The 16,445-nt window shown below is 36.9% G+C and overlaps 1 protein-coding gene across 3 annotated transcripts in view; it reads left to right on the forward strand.

The window, feature by feature from the left end:
• Window positions 1-16,445, forward strand: part of DTNBP1 (dystrobrevin binding protein 1) — a 123,347-nt gene that overhangs the window by 16,982 nt on the left and 89,920 nt on the right. For all 3 annotated transcript variants that reach the window (XM_032648085.1, XM_032648087.1, XM_032648086.1), the window contains 2 exons: window positions 4,979-5,039; window positions 15,959-16,091. In XM_032648085.1, coding sequence (XP_032503976.1) covers window positions 4,979-5,039; window positions 15,959-16,091 — 194 coding nt within the window. The remainder of the gene's footprint in view (window positions 1-4,978; window positions 5,040-15,958; window positions 16,092-16,445) is intronic.

Raw genomic sequence — 16,445 nt, forward strand, 5'->3', positions numbered from 1 at the left:
CTTTCTATGAATTTGACTACTTTAGGTACCTCTTAGAAGTGCCATCATACAGTATTTGGCTTTTTGTGATTAGCTTATTTCACTTAACATAATTTCAAGTTTCATCCATGTAGCTTGTTAGAATTTCTTCCTTTTTGGTCTTCCAGTTTTATTGAGATATTGGCATACAGTACTGTATAAGTTTAAGATATTGCAACATAATGACTTGACTTACATACATCATGAGATGATTGCCACAGTAAGTTTAGTGAACATCCATATCTCATATAGGTACAAAATAAAAGAAAAAGAATTTTTTTTCCTTGTGACAAGAACTTAGACTTTAACAACATTCATATAGAACATACAGCCGTGTTAATTATATTCATCCTGTTGTATATTACATCCCTGGTACTTATGTTACAAACTGGAAGTTTGTACCTTTTCACTGCCTTCATTCCATTCCCCTCCCTCCACACCCCACCCACCCGCCTCTGGTAACCATACATCTGATCTCTTTTTCTATTCGTTTGTTTGCTCGCTTGTTTTTAAAGTATAATTGATCTACAAAACTATGTTAGTACCTGGTGCACCACATAGTTTTTCCATATTTCTGTATATTATAAAATGATCACCACGAATTCAAAGGAATTTCCTTCCTTTTTAAGACTGAATAATATTCCATTGTATGAATGTACCGTATTTTGCTTATTCATCCATCCAATAATGGACATTTGGGTTGCTTCCATTTTTTGGCTGTTGTAAACAATGTTGCTATGAACGTGGGTGTGCAGATATCTCTTCATGACCCAGCTTTCAGTTATTTGGCAGTATATACTGAAAGAAGGAAATGCTGAATCGTATGGTAATTCTACTTTAATATTTTGAAGAACCCCTATACTGTTTTCCGTAGCAGCTGCACCATTTTACATTCCCCTAACAGTGCACATTTCTCTGGTTGCCATTTCTCCACATTCTCACCAAAACTTGTTTTGGGGGTCTTTTGTTTGGCTGGTTGGGTTTTTTTGCCATTCTCATTGGTATGAAGTGGTATCTCATTGTGGTTTTGATTTTCATGTCCCTAATGACTGATGATGGTGAGTTTGTCATGTGTTTATTGGCCATTTATGTATCTTCTTTAGAGAAATATCTATTCAAGTCCTTTGCCTGTTTTTGGATAGAGTGGTTTTGTGTTGTTGAGTGTTAGGAGTTTTCTGTATATTCTGGATATTAATCCCTTATCAGGTATGTGATTTGTAAATATTTTCTCCCATTTTATTGGTTGCCTTTTTTTTTTTTTTTTGTGGTACGCGGGCCTTTCACTGTTGTGGCTTCTCCCGTTGCGGAGCACAGGCTCTGGACGCGCAGGCCCAGCGGCCATGGCTCACGGGCCCAGCCACTCCGTGGTATGTGGGATCTTCCCAAACCGGGGCACGAACCCGTGTCCCCTGCATCGGCAGGCGGACTCTCAACCACTGCGCCACCAGGGAAGCCCTATTGGTTGCCTTTTTATCTGTTGATTGTGTTCTTTCATGCACAAAAGTTTCTAATTTTGATTAAGTCCAATTTGTCTGTTTTCTTTGTGGCCTGTGTGTTTGGTGTTATATCCAAGAAATCATTGTTAAATCTCATGTCGTGAAGCTTTTCCCCATGTTTTCTTCAAAGAGTTTTATAGTTTTAGTTCTTATGTTTGGATTTTTTGATCCATTTTTAGTTAATTTTTGTGTATGGTGTTAAAATAAGAGTCCAACGTCATTCTTTTGCATGTGGATATCCACTTTCCCAGCACCCTACCGTATTTGTTGAAAAGACTATCCTTTCCCCATTGAATGATCTTGGCACAGTTGTCGAAAATTATTTGACCGTACATGCAAGTGTTTATTTCTGGACTCTCTATTTCATTGGCCTATATGTCTCCCTTTATGCCAGTGCCACACTGTTTTGATTATTATTTGATTTTGATTATTGTAGCTTTGTAGTAAGTTTTGAAATCAAGAAGTGTGAGTCTTTCAACTTTGTTCTTCTTTTCAAGATTGTTTTGGCTTTTCAGGATCCCTTGACCTTCCATATGAATTTTACGATGGACTTTTTTCTACTACTACAAAGAATGCCATTGGGATTTTGATAGGGATTACACTGAATTTGTAGATTACTTTGGGTGCTATTGACAACATCTTAACCATATTAAGTCTTCCATTCCATGAACGTGGGACATCTTTCCATCTATTTATGTCTTTTTAAAAATTTCTTTCAGCAATATGTTGTAGTCTTCATTGTACAAGTATTCACCTCCTTGGTTAATTCCTAAAATTTTTTTGATGCTACTGTAGATGGAATTGTTTTCTTAGTTCTCTTTGTTGTCTCCTTCCTACTGCCAGCTATAGGTTCAGTTTGTTCTTTTCCTAGTTCCTTAAGTTGTGAAGTTAGATTGTTGATCTGAGATCTTTTTGCTTTTTTCTTAAGCCTGAACTTTTTTTTTGAGAGATAATTGACATATGACATTATATTAGTTTTAGGTGTATAGCATAATGACTCAATATTTGTATATATTGCAAAATAATCACCACAATAAATCTGCTTAACATCCATTATCACACATAGCTTAAAAAATTTTTCTTGTGATGAGGACTTTTATGTTTTACTCTCTTAGGAACTTTCAAATATACAATATAGTATTATTAACTGTAGTCACCGTGTTGTATGTTATGTATAACTACAAGTTTATACCTTTGACCACCTTCACCCATTTCTCTCTCACACACACACCCCCACACCCAATCCCTCACCCCCTGCCTTTGGTAACCCCCAGTTTGTTCTCTGTACCTGTGAGTTCAGGTTTATTTTGTTTTCTATTTATTTATTTAAATTTTTTTTGTTGAGGTATGGTTGATTTACAATATTAATTTCAGGGGTACAACATCGTGATTCAAACTTTTTATAGATTATACTCCATTTAAAGTTATTATAAATTATTGGCTGTATTCCCTGTGCTATACCCTTGTAGCTTACTTATTTCATACATAGTAGTTTGTACCTCTTAATCCCCTACCCCTTTCTTGCCCCTCCCCCTCTTCACTCTCCCCACTGGTAACTACTAATTTGTTCTGGGCATCTGTGAGTCTGTTTCTATTTTGTTATGTTCATTCATTTGTTGTATTTTTTAGATTCCATATATAAGTGATAACATACAGTATTTGTCTTTCTCTGTCTGACTTATTTCACTAAGCATAATGCCCTCCAAGTCCATCCATGTTGTTGCAGGTGGCAGAGGGGTTGCTCCCATGTCCTGGCTCTTGTGAGTAGTGCTGCCGTGAACATTGGGTGCACGTGTCTTATCGAGTTATAGTTTTGTCTGGGTATGTGCCCACAGGTGGGATTGCTGGATCATATGGTAGTTTTATTTTTAATTTTTTGAGGAACCTCCATACTGTTTTCCATAGTGGCTGCACCAGTTTACATTCCCACCAACAGTATACTAAAGGTTCCCTTTTCTTCACATTCTCACCAACACTTATTATTTGCTGTATTTTTGAGAATAGCCATCTAACGGGGGTGAGGCAATATCTCATTGTGGTTTTGATTTGCACTTTTTGATGATTAGTGAAGTGAGCAACTTTTCATGTACCTGTTGGTTATGTGTATGTCTTTGGAAAAATATCTGTTCAGAGCCTCTACCTGTTTTTTAATCAGATTGTTTTTTGCTATTGAGTTGTATGATTTCTTTACATATTTTGGGTATTAGCTCTTTATTACATGTATGATTTGCAGGTATTTTCTCGCATTCAGTAGGTTGCCATTTCATTTTGTTGATGGTTTCCTTTGCTGTGCAGAAGCTTTTTTGTTTGATGTAGTTCTACTTGTTTGTTTTTGCTCTTTTTGCCTTTGCTTTTGGTATCAGATCCAAAAAATCATCACAAGACCGATGTCAAGGAGCTTACTGCCTATGTTTTTTCATAGGAGTTTTATGGTTTCAGGTCCTACATTCAGGTCTTTAATCCATTTTGAGTTAATTTTGGGGTGTGGTATAAGATAATTGTCCAGTTTCATTCTTTTGCATGGGGCTGTCCAGTTTTTCCTACACCATTTATTGAAGAGACTCTCCTTTCCCTATTGTATATTCTTGACTCCTTTGTTGTGAAGTAATTGAGCCATATATGCACGGGTTTACTTCTGGCTAGTTATTTTGCAAAATATCCCTCATTTTGGGTTTATCTGCTGTTTTCTCATGATTAAATTCAAGTTAGTGCTTTTATGGTGAGAATAACAGAAGAATAATGTTGCGTCCTCCAGTGCATTGTATCAGTAGACACATGATGTTGATATGTCTCCTTATTGCTGGTGTTAATATTGACCACTTGGTTAAGGAAGTGTCTGCCAGGTTTCTCCACTTTAATACTGTTTCCCCCTTTTAAATTAATAAGTATCCTGTGGGGAGATACTTAGAGACTATGAAAATATCCTGTTTCTCTTTATACTCTCACCCACTAATTTTAGCATCTATTAGAATTCTTGCCTGAAATAATTAGTATTGTGTTTACCAAATGGTGATTTTCTATTTTTCTCATTTTTTTCTATCATTATTAATTGGAATTCTACTGCAAGGAAGAATTTTTCCCTTCTGCCCCATTCAACTGTTTATTTAAATCACTATGAACTCATGGCTGTTGGTTTTAGTCCATGAATCATAACCCATTTCCACCATTATTTGTTTTGTTGCTCAGGTTGTCCCAGATTTGGCAATTGGAAGCCCCTTGAAGTTGACTTCTGTGTGTTTACAATGTGTATCCATTAATTTTTGAGCTTTCCTTTCTGACACCACAGGGTGTAACAGGTTCATTTTTAGGTAGAATTTTTAAAATTAATTTTTATTGGAGTGCAGTTGCTTTACAATGTTGTGTTAGCTTCTACTGCACAGCAAAATGAATCAGCCATACGTATACATAGGTAGGATTTTTTTAATGTGTGGTTTGTATTTTGAATTATTTTTTGCTTTTCTTAGGTATGAAGATATGTGGGCTGCACTCCACAGAAGAGCCCAGGAATGCGCAAGTGCTGGCGAGGTAAAGAATCGGCTAATCTTATACTCACGGGGAAAATATCCTTTTGCAGTCTTAAATGCTAGTTTTTAAGAAATTAAATTTGTAGTTGTGTTAAAACGTTTTGCAGGATATCTGAAATTAAACTTAGTAGTTGATTATGAAACTCCCTAAATAAAGCACTTTTTCATAATTTCTCAGTCAAGTAATTTAGTTAACGTAGAGAGTTTGTAACTTTTATTCTAGAGTTGCAAGTAAATATTTGGTTCATCCAGGTATAATGCTTTGAATTTGAGTCTGATACCTTTGCAGTTTATGTAAATTATGTCATTTCTTTCTACTCACTATTTAAGAATTCCTTTTTTGGGGGGCAGAAGTTTAACTTTGCTCAGTCTACTTAAAATCATTAATTTGCTTATTAGTAAATAAATATAAAAATCTCAGGAGTCAACCTCAGTTACTTAGAAGAACAACCTGTTTTCTAGCTCTATAGAGTGTGTAATGAATAAAAGAGACTTGTAATTTAAATTATTTGGTATATGTACTTAAAGCTTTTTTAGCCAAGATGAAATATAGCCTGTGTTATTGATAGCAATCAAACGTTCTTTCTTTCTAAAAACTCTTCTGTGATTCTGACTTTTAATTAATTTAGACTGACTTCACCATTTACCTAATTAATGAAACTGTAATAGTTACATGTACAGAACATGGTAATACATATGATAACATTTAGACATTAATGTTTCTCTTAGAAATGACTGAAAAGGAAGGTTATAGGTTTCTGTTAGTAAGGCAGACTAGATACTTTGAAAAGCCCTTTAGGTGTAAAACACCTAAATGCTGGATAGATTTTTTTTTTTAATTTTTAAATGCAGTAAGTGTACAAAAATTAAAGGAAATCCTAAAGGCAGAAAACAAACAAAAACACCAGGGAACTGAAATGAGAGTGGTTAAAAAAATAACATGGAAGCTGGGGTCAAATAGTAAAACAAAAGCTTTAGAGATTTGGGTGACAGGAGATTTTCGTCTATGGGGAACTGAGTCTAAGACTCCTGCATAAAGCTCTTGGATGTTTGAAGTGACTACATCTCTTGGTGAAAGGGTAATCTAGGACATTTAAAAAAAGAAAGAAAAGATGAAAGAAAAGCTACTTGTTGGCAAAAGGAGACAACAAGGAAACTTGTCTTCATAACAACTTGGAATAAATATAGTCTCCATTTTGGATTTGTTTATATGGTCTTGGCCTCACATGAGTGTTGGGCTCTAGTTTATACTTCCTGCACGATCAAGGAACCACTAACTTAAGAAATGAAAGGGCTACAGGTGACTGTGTCTTTGACATTCAACAGAAACAAATACCAGTTCTTCATGGATGAAACTTGTAAACCCAGGCCCTTCAAGAGTCCCACAAATTCATCCCCTAACCACCCCCCTCCCCCTGCCAAAGATCAGCAAACACACAAAGAAATATATTACCAAAAGTTGGAGTCACTAGACCAAAGAGTAAGATTTAGACCTGTAAGGCACTTTGGATATTGCACTCTTGTATATAGACAATTAAATAGGAACATACAAAGTTTTTTAGAGAGATGAAAGATGGATGAAAATGAGTAAGGAATAAGAGAGTATGAAACATGACTTTAAAACATGACTTTTAAAAGTCGTCGAGATTAAAAACCCAAAGGATGTGCTTAACAGCAGGTATCTGTAGCTGAAGAGAGTACATTGAAGTAGGAGATAAAGTCAGACATTACCCAGAATGGATTTCTGAGATATGAAAATGGAAGAAAAGAGGAGTTAATAGAAAATAGTTATAAGGTCTATAGGTTGAACCAAGTAAGATTACCAATATGAGACCTTTTTGATCTGTAAAATTACAGTTTCATGTAGCTCAGCTTAATATATCTAATAATCTAGAAGGAGAATGAGGGAAAGACAATTAGGAAAATGTAAATGGCTGAGAATTTTCCAGAAATGAGATCTGTAAATCCTTAGATCCAAAAAGTATTACAAGCAAGCAAGGTAAGTAATTATCCACACCTAGACATATCATGTTGAAGCTACAGAACACCAAAGGCAAAGAGAAGATCTCAAAGTAACTAAAGAGAAAAGATAGATCACTTACAAATGAATGAGTTTCCATTAGACTTCTCAAATTGTTGTCAAGAATGAGGGCAAAGTGAGACATTTTCAGATAAAAATAGTTTTCTATCAACAGTTGTCCAATAAAGGAACTTCTAAAAAATGTATTTCTGGATAAAAGAAATGATTTTGGGAGGTAAGTCTCAGGTATAGGAAGGAATAGTGAGCAAAGAAAATGGTAAACCATAGGTAAATATAAACAGTGACTATGTATTTCTATCAGTTATCTAGTTTGTGGAATTAAAAATGATAGAATAAAAATGCTAGATAAGAATAGCATGCAATCTGGAAGGCAGATTATCAGAGTTCAAGTATTTTAAAAGCCCTTGCATTATTAATGGAGAGGGTATAGATATTAATTAATCTTAGATGTAAAGTTAAATATGGAGGGCAGAATTTCAAGGGTAACCACTAAAGAACAGAAATAGTGTATATCTTTTAAACCTGTAGAAGAGACTAGAATACTGAGAATGAATTAAATAGGAAACAAAGGATCACTCTATAAGATTCAGTTCCCTAAGGGGAAAAAAGTCTAAACCTGTGTGTCTAGTAAGTCTACGTATATCAAAGACAAGTTATAAGGAAAAAATGGATAAATCTATCATCAAAATGGGGGGATGTTAATACGTTCCTCTTAATTGATAGGGAAAAAACCCAAATAAAATAAGTATGGATATAGGACATGCGACTAATGTGATTTACAAACTTGACCAGATAGGCAAATACAGAATCTGCCCCAACAAATACAGAATACGATTCTTCAAAGCACACCTGGAACACATAAAAATTGACCATGTACTGGGCCGCAAAGCGGTTCTCAAGTTTCACGTAAATAGACAAGTTTCATGTAAATCAAGTCATACAGAATATTCTCTGATCCTGGTGCAAATGAAGATGGAAGTCAGTATAGGTAAACAATTTTGAAAATTCCATACGTTTGCAAATTAAAAATATATATTATGCATTGGGACTTCCCTGGTGGCACAGTGGTTGGGAATCAGCCTGCCAATGCAGGCGACATGGGTTCGAGCCCTGGGCTGGGAAGATCCCACTTGCTGCAGAACAACTAAGCCCATGTGCCATGACTACTGAGCCTGTGCCCTAGAGCCCGCGAGCCACAACTTTGAGCCCGCATGCCACAGCTACTGAAGCCCACGTGCCTAGAGCCTGTGCTCTGCCACAAGAGAAGCCACCGCAATGAGAAGCCCGCACACCACAACAAAAGGTAGCCCCCTCTCCCCACAACTAGAGAAAGCCCATGTGCAGCAACGAAGACAACACAGCCAAAAATAAATAAATTTATTTTTTAAAAAACTATTAAAAAATATAATGCATAATTTATGGTTCAAAGAAGGAAATAATACTGAAAATTTTTAAATAGAACTGAATTATAATTACTACACATAAATTGTCTAATTTGCCAAAGACTACTTAGAGGGAAATTTTATAGGGGAAAAATTAGACTGAAAGTCAGTGAGCTAATCTAACCTAAGAATTAGAGAACAGAATAAATCATAAAGGAAGAATGAAAGAGATAATAAAGGTGAAAAAAGTAAATGAAATAGAATATAAAGAATACAATAGAAGCCAGACACAGCCACAGTTCTTAGAAAAGACTAATAAAATTTGGTAGATAGATGTCTGGTGATATGGATCAAGAAAAGAAGGATAAATAATTTTAAGAATTAAAGAATATAACTACAGCTACAGCAGAGTGAAAGATAAGAGCTTGTGAGCAACTCTATGACAAATTTGAAAGCTTGGACAAAATGGAAAAACCCTGGAAATTTTTACTAAAACCAATTTTAAAAGTAGTACAAATCCTGAATAGTCCTATAGCCACTAAAGAAACAGTATTAGTGATTAATCTTTTAACTAAGAAAGCACCAGGTCCACAGAGTTTCATAGGAGAGTTCTATCAAACTTTCAGAGAGACTACCATTTCAATGTTAGACAAACTCCTGCAGCAAGTGAAAAAAGGGGAAACTGCCCAGCTCATTTCATGAGGCTAGAATAACTGATACTGAACCCCAACAAGGGAAGTATGAGAAGGTGAAATTGGAGCCCAGTCCCATTCATGAATACAGTTACAAAAATTACAAGCAAAATGGAGGCATTATCTCTCACTTAACTTCAGTTGTTCTGTGCCAGCACTCTATCCAGGAACCTATTTGTCACATTCTAAATTGGAAAAGTCATAATGTGTTACACGTCCACCCAAAGCCCTTAACCAATTTCTTAAATATATTTAAGAATATATTATAATATATATATACAACCAGCAAAACGTCTATAGATGGTAGCAATCTGTTAGGTAGTAAAGTGCTTCAAACATAGCTTTCTGCTTACCAAACCTGTGATACATCGTTGACAGACAGCTGCCTCGTGTGTAGTAATGTGACCTCTCAACACTCACAGTATGCAGGGCTTGCCTCTCCTTTATAGATGGGCTCCTTGTACCGTCTTGTGATTCTCATATTCTACCAATGTTATTTGAAATTTCACTTGAGAATATTCTCACACATTGTTATAAAATGTGTATCAAGCTTAAATGTAAAGTTTTCCTGTATAACTGTTAGCCAAAACTTTGTGTATGTGTTTGTATATGTGCTTGTTCTGTGAATGTTGGATGATAAGCAAGAGGCATTCTACCTGGGAGACATCCTGCTGTATATATGGCTGTGATGGCAGACCAAATCCAGCCAGGCATAAACACCCCAGATTTATTCCAGGATTATAAAGTTGGTTTGACATTAGAAAATCTTTTGTATGCCGTTGATCACGCTAACAAATTAAAAGAGAAAAATATATAATCATCAGATGCAGAAAATACATTCAGTAAAATTATTCAGAGTAAAACGTTTTAGCAAGTTTCTAATAGAAGTTAACTTTTGTCCTAATATCTACCAAAACCTGCAGTATTTGACTTGTAGTATTTTGATCCCATGGTCAATCGTCTTGCTAAATCCTCTTATTCTAATAATTTGCGTTCAGGGATAGGAGTTGTTTTGTGTGGATGGAAGGGAAGAAGAAAAACCTACCAGTCTTTCTTCAGGTCTTTTTACAGTGGGTAGAACCTCCAATGTAATGTTGAATAAAAGTAGTTGAGGGGCTTCCCTGGTGGCGCAGTGGTTGAGAGTCCGCCTGCCGATGCAGGGGACACGGGTTCGTGCCCGCTCCTGGAAGATCCCACGTGCCGCGGAGCTGCTGGGCCCGTGAGCCGTGGCCGCTGAGCCTGCGCGTCCGGAGCCTGTGCTCCGCAACGGGAGAGGCCACAACAGTGAGAGGCCCGTGTACCGCAAAAAAAAAAAAAAAAAGTAGTTGAAGATCGTGGTTCAGATTTTGGCTCCATCAGGCTTAAATGTGAAAGGAAAAATTATGCATCTTTTAGAAAATAGTAGAAAAGCTAAGACCTCAGGGTAGAGAAAGAGTTCTTCAACAAGGCGTAATAAGCACCAACCATAAATGAAAATATTGATAATTTTTATCAAATCTTCTGTTCATCAAACAACACCATGAAAAAGTTAAGCAGTTCACAAAACAGAGGATTAGTGTTCAAAACATATGAAAAACCTCTACAAACCAATAGAAAGAGAACAATAACCCATTAAAAAGTGAGCAAAATATATGACCAGGTATTACACTGAAGAAAAAACATGAGTGACCAGTAAATGTGAAAATGTTCAAAATTGATTAGTAGTCAAGGAAATACAAATGAAAACGTCAAATTCACACTCGTTAGATTATCAAACATTTAAGAAGCCGTGAATTTTCTTTGCAGTCAGTCATTATTCACTAATGACAGTTGTCCCTTAGAAGAAACTGATGAGAACTAGGGAGTATAAATCCATTGGCACAGTCACATTAGAAAAACGAGCTTCTGCGAAGTGGAAATTGGAATTCCACATACGTTTCAAACAACAGTTTGGCCCCTAGGGATATTTTGTAGCATTGTTTCCCAAGCTTTCCCCTGGGGCTGCTGGTATGGCTCACATTTCAGCAGATAACATTGGCATGGTATCATCTATTCATTATGTAACAAATAGATGAGAGTACTTGAAGTCAGAGGTGGCTAGGCTGGGGGAGGTCTACTTCAGCCCTGTGGAGCCTCCCCAGGGGGTGAGGAACTCAATACTTTAGATACATCGGTAACTAATTTGTGAAAATTGCTGTGTGCAACAGGAGATTTGTACCAGAACGTTTATAGCAGGTTTTGTTGCGTCTTTAGACAGTCCCAGAGTCCACCTATAGAGTAAACTATTAGTATTCATAAAATCAAATACCACACGGCAGTGAAAAATTAGTGAACTACTGTACCTACATGTATCAGCATGGATGAATCCCACAATATTCAGTGAAGACCATATCCCATAGAGGAGCTTTTTTTTTTTTTAATTTTATTTATTTATTTTTAGCTGCCGTTGGGTCTTCGTTGCTGCGCGTGGGCTTTCTCTAGTTGCAGCGAGCGAGGGCTACTCTTCGTTGCGGTGTGCGGGCTTCTCATTGCGGTGGCTTCTCTTGTTGCAGAGCATGGGCTCTAGGTGTGCGGGCTTCAATAGTTGTGGCTCGTGGATTCAGTAGTTGTGGCTCACTCCATGGCATATGGGATCTTCCCGGAACAGGGCTCGAACCCATGTCCCCTGTATTGACACGAGGATTCTTAACTGCTGTGCCACCAGGGAAGTCCTGTAGAGGAGCTTTAACAAAAATTATTATTTTTTTAATTTTAAGAAGTGTTTCATAATAAAATATATAGGAGAAAGAATTTCCTGTAAGATCTGTTGCTGAATGCTACATTTTTTCATAGTCGAGTATTTGGTTATTTTAAGACCCATATCTGATCAAAAGTGCCTCTGTTCATTTTCAGAAATATAGTTCTCAGCTTTAAAGATGGAAATTTATTTTAAAGCTCTCTGGGGCTTCCCTGGTGGTGCAGTGGTTGAGAGTCCGCCTGCCGATGCAGGGGACACGGGTTCGTGCCCCGGTCCGGGAAGATCCCACGTGCCGCAGAGCGGCTGGGCCCGTGAGCCATGGCCGCTGAGCCTGCGCGTCCGGAGCCTGTGCTCTGCAACGGGAGAGGCCACAGCAGTGAGAGGCCCATGTACCGCAAAAAAAAAAAAACCACCAAAAAGCTCTCTGACGTATTGTTGAGACATATGTAAATATTTAAAATGTATATCTTTAATATGCAAAGTGTTTTATCATGTGTTTGTTTTGTCAGGCCATGCTCATGTGTCTTTAGTGGCCTTTAACCAAAGAGTATCAACCTGCCAGGGCAAATATACCTAAGGACAATTCAGTTTTCTTTGACAAATTATTTTATACTCAATTACTTTAAAGCTAATTCTTACTATATAGTCTTAAAATTCAAAGCAATATCTTAGAAAACAGGTTGGTCAATGGTAACTTTGTTGTCTAGACATTTTCCACAAGTTTTTTCTTTTCTTTTTTAACAAGTTTTTTGATTTGTTTTTCCCTCCCTTAGCAATATATAAATGAGTACATAATTGATAGTGACTTAGGGGTTAGATTCTGAGGGTACCTTTTTAAATTAGACTTCCAGTGCATTATTTGCTTATAATTTTTATTACTGTGAAATATTTGCCTTCAAATTGAACTTTTAAGATTCATGTTTTAACAATTTGGTGCGTAAGCTGCTTAAATTAGGCATGCTTCACTCTCTTTGTGTTCCAGGTTGGATCTCGTCTGCCTGTGGTGGGAAGTGAACTAAACTGGGTGTGGGAATGCCTACTTTCTGCAGTAATACATTTTGACCTTGGGCAGATAAACGGAGTCTCTCTATTTTTAGTTTCCTCACATATAAAATGGTATAACACCACTTACACTGCTTACCGAAGTTGTTTGAAAATCACATGAAATAACATGCCCCCAAAACACAGAACTGTTTTATACAAAGTAAGGTCCTAATGTTACCTATTTACTTGTATCCCTGCCTTTTCTTTGTTCTCCTAACTTCAGTGTCCACCAGAAGGAATTTTGGAATGACTTGTAATTTGGGCAACAAACCCAAACTGTGGGTTTGTCTTGCTACTTAAACTTGATTTCCTGGTGTTAAATCTGGATTTATTCAGAATTGTTTACTTGGAGGAGAAAAATTGGCCTTATGGAGATAGCTCATTTCTTATTAAGTAAAGTTGAAGTACAGTTTTTCAGAACCTTTTCTTTTGCTAGCTTTTCACTTCTTCCTTTCATGTCCCCTTATACACAATCCCTAGAATATCAATTAAGGGCATGGGCTTAAGTGTCAAATTCCCTGGGATTGAATCTAGGTCTTCTGTGGCCCTTGGGAAAGTGACTCAGCTTCGTTGTGCCTTGGTTTCTTCTTCTGTAAAATGGAAGTGGTAATATTGCTCTGTTTACAAGGTTGCTGTGTAGTTAAATGAGATAATATATGTAAATTGCTTAGCACAGGGCCTGGCACATAGAAATGCTCAAAATGTTTTATTATTCTTATATTACACTTGATAATGATTTCTGAGAATCCATTCAACATCCCATTCTTTTAAATTAAAATAGTATTTTGATGTATTCTGATATATTCTTTCTGTGCACGCTTCTTATAATTCTATATACAGAATATAATTTTCAATTTTGTGGAAGACATGAACTATACTGTACTTAAGTTTTAATACTGAAGTATGTTTCACTTTACTTTTCAGTAAGAAATGGTTCATATCTAAAAATTGTTTATTCTAGATTTTTCAAATTTTTTTTTTTTTTTAATTTTTTATTATTTTTGTCTGTGTTGGGTCTTCGTTTCTGTGCGAGGGCTTTCTCCAGTTGCGGCGAGAGGGGGCCACTCTTCAACACGGTGCGCGGGCCTCTCACTGTCGCGGCCTCTCCCGTTGTGGAGCACAGGCTCCAGATGCGCAGGCTCAGCGACCATGGCTCACGGGCCTAGTTGCTCCGCAGCATGTGGGATCTTCCTGGACTTGGGCGCGAACCTGTGTCCCCTGCATTTGCAGGCGGATTCTTAACCACTGCGCCACCAAGGGAAGCCCCTAGATTTTTCAAATTTTTAACATAATTAACCAGAGTAATTAAGATTTAACAAACTTTTTAAAAGATACGCCATGTACCAGGAAAAATATCTTTCTTATCATCAGTTCAGCCCTGTGATACAGGAATTATTTTTTCTTTTTTGGAATTTAAAAACTGCAGTTAAGAAAATTTGTGAGACCTACACCAGACTAAAGCACCAAGAGTGCAGGGATCTTTTTTTCTGTTTTGTTCACCATGGTATCTCCAGCGCCTGAAACAGTGCTGGGCAAAGAGCGGGCAGTCAGTAGAAACTTGTTGGATATTACAGATGAACCCTATGGGCACGGATCCTTGTTTCAAGCCCAGTTTCCTTACTATTGCATCACAGCTGTGTCTGTTAGCAATGCTCAGTATCTTTTAAACTCCTCTTCAGGATCTTTACAAAACCCGTTGGCACGGACATTTTGAAGTATACAGAATTAATGAGACATGCACTTGGAGTAGCGCTTGGTGTCACCTCCCCAGCTCAGCTGAGGCTTGTATGAGACGATGTGGTTACCCCTCTAATGTGGGCTGACTGACAATGGGGAGGTGTGCGTTAAGTGGGGATAATGTGAGGAAACAGGGCAGCTTTCTAACCTCTTTATTGTAGCTTAATTTTTTTATTTCAATGTTGTGAATTCCTAGAATATTAAAATGTGGAAGCTAAAATGATCTAGCGCCACATGCAAATAATTTTGTATCTTATTTTGATATTTTTATTCCTCTAAAAGTTATTTCTGTAGTGAGATTCAGTAAAAATCAGTTGTATTCATGTTTCAGCTCTTAAAGAATCTTAATCTTGGGATGCGTAAATTGTCCCTTTTTTAATATAAGTTAACTATGAACTCTGATTTTACATATAAAATTCAAATACACTTTCTTCTTTTATATAATGAATTTTGAAGTCTTTATTGTATAAAATATGGGTATCTTTCACAGTTCTTATTATTGGTGATGTTTTCAAAAGATAACCTCTCCATGCTCCTCCTAAGTCTTATTCTAGGTCCTTTCCTCTCTCACCATGTTAAAACCAAAACAAAATTGACTGGGAGAAACCGCTGTCTGTCACTGTCTTTACAGTCTTCAGGAAAACAAGTTAGAATTATTTTAGGCTAGTCTGGCATCTCACCACCCTGCTGTTGAGAACCTTTCACCTCCGAATGTCTTCTTTGTTAGTATAAATCCTTTTCTCCTTTTGCTGGAATTGATCAATTGCCTCAGTAATTCCTCCGTATACAAGTACCATTTATCTTACTTTATGCAGTGAGTGTTCCTGTTTAAATGGAAATTGAATCATAATATATTCTAAATGCATTAGGGAACTTTTCTTTTAAAAGAATTCCTTTTGTAAAGCAAATAATTACCCATTCATTATGTTTTGGGTTTGTTTTTGTTTGTTTTCTTTTCGGTTGTTAGTGGTTGTTTTTTGTTTTATTTTTTCTAGATTTGAATTTTCAAATACATGGTTTACTTAAAAATAGGGTATAGTTAGAAGTGACTTCTAAGGTCACTGATGACCTTCCTCTTTCCTGGGTTAAGATGCACTGATAAAAGCTGTAGTTTGAGGTTTTCTGCACTGGATGTTACGGAGGTTGTTTTCTCAGAAAGAAAACAGCTCCAGTCTCTTTAGAGTCTCCTGTTGTCTGTACTCAGTCGGAGGGTTTTTGAAGGTAACGTGGGCTGACTCTCATTATGCTGGCTGTAATCTCTGTGCCTGCGGTCTGGTTTTACTTTAACCCGCCTCTTCCTTGTTGCAGCTGGTCGACAGCGAGGTGGTGGTGCTCTCCGCGCACTGGGAGAAGAAGCAGGCGAGCCTGATAGAGCTACAGCAGCAGCTTCGGCAGCTTCCAGGCCTGAAGGCAGATTTAGAATCCCTGACGGCAAGTCTGAGTAAGTTCCATGTTTGCCTCTGCACATTACTTCTAGGAATGAAAATAATTTGGTGTAATTCCAAAGCTTTCTAAGACTACATTAAATTATTGTGTAACAGGATGTGGGGGGAAATAGTTCTAATTAATTTCATATTCTGATTAACTGATGATTTGACAGAAAACGATGATTTAAAGTGTAGAAGTGATTTCTAAAGTATACCACCAACTTTTTCTGCCTCATTTCTGCTCAGAAAACATAATTTTGTTGATTCTTTAAAGGGACTCAGGGTGGTCTCTGTGACTTTAGGTCTCTGTTTAAAAGTGTAAATGTAGGAAATAAAAAGGATTAGGGTGGCTTTGTTATGACTAAAGG

The sequence above is a fragment of the Phocoena sinus genome, chromosome 11, assembly GCF_008692025.1.
Source record: "Phocoena sinus isolate mPhoSin1 chromosome 11, mPhoSin1.pri, whole genome shotgun sequence".
In the NCBI taxonomy this organism is placed as follows: Eukaryota; Metazoa; Chordata; class Mammalia; order Artiodactyla; family Phocoenidae; genus Phocoena; species Phocoena sinus.